This window comes from Tamandua tetradactyla, chromosome 11, assembly GCF_023851605.1.
Source record: "Tamandua tetradactyla isolate mTamTet1 chromosome 11, mTamTet1.pri, whole genome shotgun sequence".
Classification (NCBI taxonomy): Eukaryota; Metazoa; Chordata; class Mammalia; order Pilosa; family Myrmecophagidae; genus Tamandua; species Tamandua tetradactyla.
This window is the reverse complement of record NC_135337.1, coordinates 79,242,114-79,251,126: the sequence shown is the minus strand read 5'-3', so window position 1 is coordinate 79,251,126 and position 9,013 is coordinate 79,242,114. Positions and strand designations below refer to the sequence as shown.

At 54.7% G+C, this 9,013-nt stretch overlaps 1 protein-coding gene across 1 annotated transcript; it reads left to right on the top strand.

The window, feature by feature from the left end:
• The first annotated feature begins 2,169 nt into the window (after window positions 1-2,169).
• On the top strand, window positions 2,170-6,953 carry S1PR4 (sphingosine-1-phosphate receptor 4). Its single transcript, XM_077121199.1, has one exon. It carries the CDS (start codon window positions 2,497-2,499, stop codon window positions 3,655-3,657), a length of 1,161 nt encoding a protein of 386 aa, XP_076977314.1. The 5' UTR covers window positions 2,170-2,496; the 3' UTR covers window positions 3,658-6,953.
• Window positions 6,954-9,013: the final 2,060 nt, after the last annotated feature.

Sequence of the window (9,013 nt, the reverse complement as noted above, 5' to 3'; positions counted from 1 at the left end):
GATGCAGAGAACATGTTTCTCTCCCCTTCCCAATTTCAATCTCACTCACCCTCTGTAGGTGACCAATTTCATTTGTTCCCAGCTTTTATTTCCTGTGTTTCCGTTTGCAAAAATAAGCAAACACAGATATATTTTATTTCTCCCTCTTTATTACGTGAAAAGTAGCACACCATATATACTCTTTTGTGCCTTTTAACTCAATAAATCACTTCATTCTGCTCCAAAAAATGGTCCTCATTCTTTTTCACAGCTGTGTAGTACTCCCATTGGGCACACACCAAAGTTTTTCCAGCTTCTTTACTGTGTGCAGGCATGTGGAGTACAGGCATATACTTTGCCGTTATAAGCAGCGTTTTAAAGAACAGTCCTCTGCCCATGTATTTCTGTACCATGAGAACTATATCTTCAGGGTAAATTCCTAGAAAGAGGATTGTTTTTCTATAACATGGGGATAATTTTAAGATTAAGTAAGGTAGATTGTACATAGAGCCTTTCACACAGGAGGCAGATGGCTCTTGGTTGAAGTAATTGTGGAACAGTTAAGCCGAACTCTGCTCTCCCACGGCATTTGACTTTAGTCCTGAGTTTGTAATCTGGGTCTGGAGTCAGGGTCCAGCCTAGGATCAGAGCTCAGTCCAGAATCAGTACTCATCCAGGATGTGAGTTCAGTATAGGTCCAGCCTGGGATAAGGGCTCAGTCCTAAATTGGGACTCAGTCTAGGGTTAGGTTCATTCAGGGTCAGGGTTCTGCCTAGGATCAAGGCTCAGTCCAGGGTTGGGGCTCAGTCAGGGTCAGGGTCAAGCCTGGGATTGAGGCTCAGTCCAGAATTGGTAGTCATCTAGGATGGGGGCTCAGCAACGGTTCAGCCTGGGATAAGGGTTCAGTCCAGAATTGAGAGTCAGTCTGGGGTTGGGAACGAGCCTGGGAACAGCAGTGAGTCTCCCTGTGGAGTGCCTGCCAGGTGTCCCTGGTGCCTGGTCAAGACTTAGCCATTTGTCCCTCCTGGCCTCACACACGGCCACTTGTCTCTGTCAGATCCCTTTCTGCCTAGTCACCACCAGTGACGACATCCCCAGGAGCTACGGCCTTCCCAGTAGCCACTGCCCTGCCCTAGGAATGAACAGAAAAGAATGGGAGGGGTCACAGTCAGGGTCCCAGATATTACGCTGCCCTCAGGCCCGTCTGCTGCCCACCCTGCCCCTCATGGGGGCACCTGCACCCTCATGGACACCCACTGGCGGCCTGGTGCCACCCCACCTCCCAATAGCCAAGGGGCACCATCATCCTGGAAGGCTCTGGGTCCAAGGGTCCTGGGTGGGGGAGGGGCAGGGCGGCAGGTGGGGGCCCTGCAAGACCCTCCTCCATGGTTGGTGGTATCCTCCTGGGGGGCTGGGGGGTGAGAGGAAGGTGGGGGGAACAACCGAGAGGCATGGTGGGGCTGGCCCATTTTCAAACTACTGCACCCCATGCGGCAGTCACTGGTGAGGGAAAGACAGAGACCCTGCCCTCTGTCACCTTTTGATAACGGTCACTTGTCTCCCTGCTCAGACCCTCTAGAGCAGGGCCATGTCCACCCCCTCAGATTGCCCAGTGCAGGCCTCCTCGTCCCCCACCCCGCCTCCTGTTTTCCCCCCTGTACTCCCACCCTGCTCCAGACCCTCCGCCATCTCAGTTTGAACCAGGCACGGGGGTGGGGGGGTGGGACAGAGAGGTGGCAGCCAGTCTCACCCTCACTTTCCCTCGGAACCCATCACCCCTGGGGGAGGATAAGAGGAAGGAGAAGAGGTAGATGAGATAAGCCCAAAGCCCAGAGCCTGTGTGTGAGAGGGGAGAACCCTTCTGGAATGACCCCCTCTCCCACTGTGCGAGCACCTGCTTAAGAGCTCCCCATGGGACATGGCATAGCTGACACTGCCTCTCTTGGCCTCAGTTTTCCCTTCTGTAGGTGAACATAAGAGGAGTCAGGCAGGGCTCCCTTGCCGTGAGTCCAGGGGGTAAGTCAGCACCTTAGACAAGGTACCCAAAGAGGGGCTCATGGGCGCAGGTGCAGCCATCTGCCCTACCAACATCTATTAAGCACCTACTGTGTACCCGGCACGCATCTAGAAGCGGTGGGGCCGATAGGTCCTGGAGGGCCGAGCTCCTGCGCCGGCACGGAGGGGTGAGAGTTCCAGGCACCGCGCCGGGGGGGGGGGCCAATTCTGGGGACTCCCCGCTCCCTCCTCGACAGCCTCTGGGGACCCAGAAGGGGGCAGCCGGGGCGGGCGTAACGGGGGTCCTCCCTGGAGGCCGCGGCTTCCTCCCCCCAGCCCAGTGGCGAGGCGACGGTTGGCAGGCCGGCACCTCCCTGCCCCCGGCCTCACCCCCACCCTGGGGGTACCTTGAGCATAACAGGAAATGTCAAACAACAGGAAACCAACACTGGGCAAGGCGAGCGGGCTCCACCCTGCCCCGGGCCCAGCCACCGGGGGCCTCAGTCTGCCCCGGGGACGGCGATGAACGCCACGGAGTCCCCGGCGGCCGCGGCCCTGGAGTCGTGCCAGCAGCTGGCGGCCAGCGGGCACAGCCGGCTCATCGTGCTGCACTACAACCACTCGGGCCGCCTGGCCTGGCGCGGGGCGCCCGAGGATGGCGGCCTGGGGGCCCTCCGGGGCCTCTTCGTGGCCGCCAGCTGCCTGGTGGTGCTGGAGAACCTCCTGGTCCTGGTGGCCATCGTGACGCGCATGCGGTCACGCCGCTGGGTCTACTACTGCCTTGTCAACATCACGCTCAGCGACCTGCTCACGGGCTCGGCCTACCTGGCCAACGTCCTGCTGTCAGGGGGCCGCACCTTCCGCCTGGCGCCCTCCCAGTGGTTCCTGCGCGAGGGCCTGCTCTTCATGGCGCTGGCGGCCTCCACCTTCAGCCTGCTCTTCACGGCCGGCGAGCGCTTCGCCACCATGGTGCGGCCCATGGCCGAGAGCAGGGCCGCCAAGACGGGCCGCGTGTACGGCTTCATCGGCCTGTGCTGGCTGCTCGCCGCGCTGCTCGGGCTGCTGCCCCTGCTCGGCTGGAACTGCGTGTGCAGCTTCCAGAGCTGCTCCAGCCTCCTGCCGCTTTACTCCAAGGGGTATGTCCTCTTCTGCGTGGTGGTCTTCGCCGCCATCTTGGCCGCCATCTTGGCGCTGTACGGCGCCATCTTCCGGGTGGTGCAGGCCACGGGGAGGAAGGTCCCGCGGTCCCCCGCCGGCCGCAAGACCCGCCGGCTGCTCAAGACGGTGCTCATCATCCTGGGGGCCTTCGTGGTGTGCTGGGGGCCCCTGTTCGGCCTGCTGCTGGCCGACATCTTCGGCTCCAACGTCTGGGCCCAGGAGTACCTCCGCGGCATGGACTGGATCCTGACGCTCGCCGTACTCAACTCAGCCGTCAACCCCGTCATCTACGCCTTCCGCAGCCGGGAGGTGTGCCGGGCCGTGCTCGGCTTCGTGTGCTGCTGCTGCCTCCGGCTTGGCCTGCGAGGCCCCGGGGACTGCCTGGTCCGGGCCGCCGAGGCCCAGTCGGGCGCCTCCACCACCGACAGCTCGCTGAGGCCGAGGGACAGCTTCCGCGGCTCCCGCTCGCTCAGCTTCCGGATGCGGGAGCCCCTGTCCAGCATCTCCAGCGTGAGGAGCGGCTGAGACCACCCCCGGGGTGGACGCGTGGCCTCCGGGGCCTGGGGACTCCGGAAGGGGCGTGGGGATGGAGAGCAGAGGGTCAGCCGGCTGGGCGGCCCCAGGCTCTTTGCGCCGCTTGCACAGAGCCGGGCTTCCTTCCGGTGGTTTCCTTGGAGAAGGAGGTGACTGACTGTCGGAGGAAGAGAGGCTCCGGAGGGAAGGCAAGTGGCTTTCCCTGCACCCCCGGCTCCCGTGAGATTCTGGTGCTCCCAGGCTGCACGGAAGTGGGCAGACTTCGGGGTTGAAGTCTTGGCAACCGGAATTTCAATGATGGCACGAGAGGTGGCAGCCCCCCTCTTATTCACGTGCATGTGCTGGGGTGACCGTCCAGGGGTAGGCGTGCCCCTGCCCAGAGATCTGATGCGTCTATGCTTTGCATTGCGGGCTGTGGTTCGGAGGCAGAGCGTGGGGGGTGAGCGCTGTCACGAATAGATACCTCTGTGTGTGTGTGTGTGTGTGTGTCTCTGTGTGTGTGTGATGTGTCTGATGTGTCTGAGTGCATCTGTGTGCTGAAATAGGCATCTCAGGGCATGCAGCCCTTGTGTGTATGTGGGCCTGTCTGTGTGTGCCCATGAGTGTGCATGAGTGTCTGCCTGTGCATGGACATCTCAGCTTGTGGCAGGCCCCCTGGTCTGAAGGTGTGCATGTGTGCATGTACACGTGTGTGGCTGGATCATGCATACTTGAGTGTGTGTTGATGGTGAGTGTGTCTTAGTGTTGCAAGGCTGCAGGGTGTGGCGTTCTAGTGGACTGCGCTCTCCACACCTGCTTCTTAACAGCTCACTTCCCCTTCCCTGCCCAACCAGGACCTCAGGCGGACATCGCCCTCCTCCCCTGACTTTCCCGCTCTCCCTTGGGTCCCCACGTTTTCCAGCTGATTTTTCCCAAACTAACGTGAATCAGTCTCCGCAGCCTGGCCTCTGTGTCCTTTGTGGCCCAGTTTGGGGGCCCACCTCTTGTATCAGGGCTGTCCAGAGACTGAAGCAACAGAGGAGATAACGATAATAGAAGACGGGTGGATGGGATGGCTAGACGGATGGATGAATAAATAGATAGGTGATAGATAGAAGGGTGGATGGATGGATGGATGGCGAGATAGATGAATAGATAGGTTAGATAGATGATGGATGGTTGGAAAGATGGATGGATGGATAAACTAGATAGATGATGGATGAATGGGTTGATAAATAGGTTCATTGATGAATAGATAGATGATGGATGCAATGGCTGGCTGGATGGACAGACAGACAGACAGACAGACAGATGATAGATTTATCACAGGGAATTGGCTCACAGATCTTTGGGACTGGTGAATCCAAATTTGTTGGGCAGGCCCAAGGCTGGAAATTCCAGTAAAAGTAATAAAGTTTGGAGTCCTGTTCCTCAGGCTCGGAACTCAGAGGGTGCAGTCTTGAGGCAGAATTCCTTCTGATTCCCAGAGCCCTCGGTTCTCCCTCCACCCGACTGGATGAGGCCCACCCATACTGAGAAGGGGCATCTCTTTTACTTAAAGTCAAGGGACTGTAGACGTTAATCCCACCTATGAAATACCCCCATGCAACAGCGAGGCTGGCCTTTGACCCAACAACTGGACAACATGACTGAGCCATGTCGGCACACAGAATTTACCATCATGCCTCCAGCTTTCTCTACAGCACTAACTGCCTCACTCCTCCCCATCTGTAAAATGGGCTAATTAATGGGACCTGCAGCTCAAAGTTGTTGGAACAAGCCCAGGACTTGCCACCCGTTCCTGGCATCCTGTGTGTCTAAGAAAACGTCCTGTGTTGGAGATGTTTTACACCTAAGCTATCCAGCTTGGGAGACACCAGCCTCGTGCAGCTGCTGAGCCCTTGAAAGGTGGCCAGTGGGATAGAAGAACTGAAGTTTTAATTTTATTTAACTTTAATTAATTTACCTTTGAGTAGCCCCATGGGGCTTGTTTTGGTTTACTAAAGCTGCCAGAATGCAATATACCAGAAATGGATTGGCCTTTATGATGGGGATTTATTGGTTTACAAATTCACAGTTCTAAGGCCATGAAAAATGTCCAAATTAAAGTATACCTTCTCTGATACTTTCTCTGAAGGCTGTCGGCATCTGGGACACTTCTGTCACATGGGAAGGCACATGGTCGGCGTCTGCTGGTCCTTTGTCCCAGGTGTCATTGCTTTCAGCTTCTGTCTTCAGTGGTTTCCTCTCTTAGCTTTTGTGGGTATATCCTTGTCTCTCAGCTTCTCTGGGGCTCCTTAGAGCTCTCTGGCCTTTTTCTGTGTGTCCTTTATCCTCTCATAAAGGACTCCAGTAAAAGGATTGAGACCCATTTTGAATGGGCTGGGTTATATCTCAATTGAAATAACCTAACCAAAAGGACTCACCCACAACAGGTCTGCACCCACAACAGGAATGGATTAAAAAGCATGGCCTTTTCTGGAACAGCTCCAAACCACCGCAGGGCATGTGGGTACCATATTGGACATCCCAGGTGTAAATGTCATTTCCTTGAGCTGGTGGGAAACTCTTTCTCTCCATAAGCCCAGGACCAAACAGTTCCCTGCATTCACCTTGCCAAGGGTAGTCAGGGCACAGGATCCCAGAATCCAGCTCTGTCTGTCCCCCTGAGCATGAGATAGCAATTCTCTGACCCTTTGTTTTGTCTTCTGCTGATTGAGAACTCTTGATTGCACTGCCAAGTGTAGTAGCTGTTAGGCATGCATGGCTATTTCGATTAAAATGAGATGAAAACAAAATTCAGTTCCTCAATCACGCCAGCTTCATTTCATGTATGCAGCAGCAACATGTGGCTTACAGCTACTGCATTGGACAGCACAGGCCTAGAACATTCTAGATCACAGAAAGTTCTCAGATAGGACTTGGATAACATTACAAGCACTTATCCAGGGTGTGTAGTAAGCCAGGATGGTTCTTATATTTTCCAGATTCCTGTTCCGAAAGTGTTTATCGGGGATGACAGCAGGCAGGATGGGGGTCTAGGAGTTTGGGGTGATTAAAGTGAGTTGGGAAAGCTCTTGGCATTCTGGGCACTGAGTGAGCTGCTCCACATGCCTTCCTGCCCCAGGCTTTGCTATACTGAGCTGAACTATTTGCATCTTCATCGTATCTCGGGATTTTGCACTGACCTTTGTTGCCAGCAGCAGAAAAGCTGCCTTCCCTCATTCTTCACTCCACTGCGGGTTCCATCTTGTGGGTCTCAGTGTTAGCACTGCTGCCTCCAGGAAGTTTCCCGTGATTTCCCTCCTCCCTAGTCCTCCCCCAGGCTCCCTCAGCTGCCTGTGCCCCTGCCATCACAGCTCTGGTCATCGTGCTTATGCATCCATCTATTCCTCTGGGCTGCGAGCTCCAGGACAGTGGAAACCATGCTTTTGTCCTGGTCATTCCTTCAACCCTGGGACTCAACTCTGTGCTCAATGCCCTGGAAGTCTGGGAGAACAGACCCAGTGGCATACCTTCCAATGAGCCTGGGAAATCTCTCTCCTTTCCTCCTCTGCCCATCCCCCCACCCAGCCCTTTTCCCTGAGAGCAGCAGATCCAACCCCAAGAATCCCAATGGGGTTGGTCCAGGGGTGTACACCTCTGCTGGTGTTTGGAACCTGTTTCTGTTCTCCCGCTCTGCCAGGTACCACGGGCCTCAGCCTCCTCGTCTGTAAAATGGGGATATTCCTAGCCCCTGTCCTGCCGGGTTGCTGCAAGGAGTAGACAATGAGGCATGTAAAGGCCCTCACCTAGAAAGCATTCATGAAATGGAACTGTTGTGCATGTGTGTATCTTAATGAATAATCATAACAATGAGCCCTAATGTATCGGTGGATGGCATAGGTTGTCATAAGCACTTTTGTATTAACTCATTTTATCTTCATGAGACACCTTCAAGGTTGGTACCACCAGTAACCCCATTTCACAGATAGGGAAGCTGAGGCCCAGAGGGGTTAGCTGACTAACCCAAGGTCACACAGCTGATAAATGGCAGAGCTGCGATTCACACCAGCTCTGATAAAGGAATGAAGATGGCAGGAAAACTAATTTATCCCTGCTTCTACCTGTCTCTTGGATGGGTGAATGAATGAATACCACCAGTTCCTTCCCTCTTTGGGAAACTCAAAAAGAATGTTCCATTTCAGGCCAGGGTTTCATCTCTTTAGGGAAGGACTAGTTGAATCTCCTGTTTTACAGACAGGAAAACCAGGGCGTAAGAGGGGAGGCAGCAAAAGCAGTTCTGGGACCTGAGCCCTGCCCTGCGAGATCACTCCCCACTTCTACGGCCTTGTAACCCCCCGGGGGGAGGCCTGGGGATGGCTGGAAGCAGAGGTCAGAGCCTGGAGGGGCTGAGCTGGTTTGTCGCATTTTCATTACTCATTCATCCACTCATTCTTCATTCATCCATTTACTTGGCCACTGCACGTGTGGCTCTGTTCTGTAAAAAATACAGTAAACGGCCTAGGAAAGGTCACACTCCAGTGGGAGCCACAGATTGTAAACACCTAAGAAAGGCACAGCATCGATTCAGTAAATGGTACGTGCAGGTCCTTGGAGGCTAAAAAGAGGTGGGGGAACGGTGTTGCAACAGTCCAGAGGCTGCAGGACCTTGGCGCCTTCTCATAATAACAATTATTGAGTGCTTTCTGTGTGTACCTACTCTTGGATTTTCTAATTAAGTTCTTACAGAGTCCTAGGGGGAGGGGCTGGTAGATGGTGATGGTGAGCCGTGATTGTTAATCATTCCCTTTTGATAACCGCGGAAACAGGCTCAGAGAGGTGTAGACTGGCCTCAAATCATCCAGCTCCAAGGGGAGAGGGGGAGGAGCTGACATAAACGTCAGCTGTCAGCCAACACAAATGCAGCCTCTCTCTTGGGGGCAAAGGGAGGCCCCAAGTCCTTCTGAGAGGGACACGGAGGCAATCAAACTGGAGCCTGGACGGTCAATTCGGCTGTCTTTCTCCACCCACCCGCCGGCCTCAGTCTTCCCATCTGTACAAGGGGGAGGGGCATGCAAGCTGATGCTTCCTCCGGATTTATCAAATTTAGCGCAGTTAAATTTCAAGTGCAGACGAGCAACGAATAATATGTCTCCAGTCTAAATAAATTTAAATATACGTCGTGGACCTCTGCACTAGCTCTGGGCTCCGGACTACAAGTCCCATAAACCACTGTTTCGGCTTCTAGGCTAATGATAGACTACAAGTCCCAAAACCCACTGTTCAGCCCCGCCTTCAGGAAACGTCTGCCCTGATTTCTCTATTCTTCTTTCATTCATTCAAAAATTGTATAGGTCAGTCACTGGGTGCCGGATCTTCTGTAAAA

Bases quoted from the DNA above. Each gene is read 5' to 3' on its own strand.
- S1PR4 (XM_077121199.1), top strand. From the start codon at position 2,497: ATGAACGCCACGGAGTCCCCGGCGGCCGCGGCCCTGGAGTCGTGCCAG.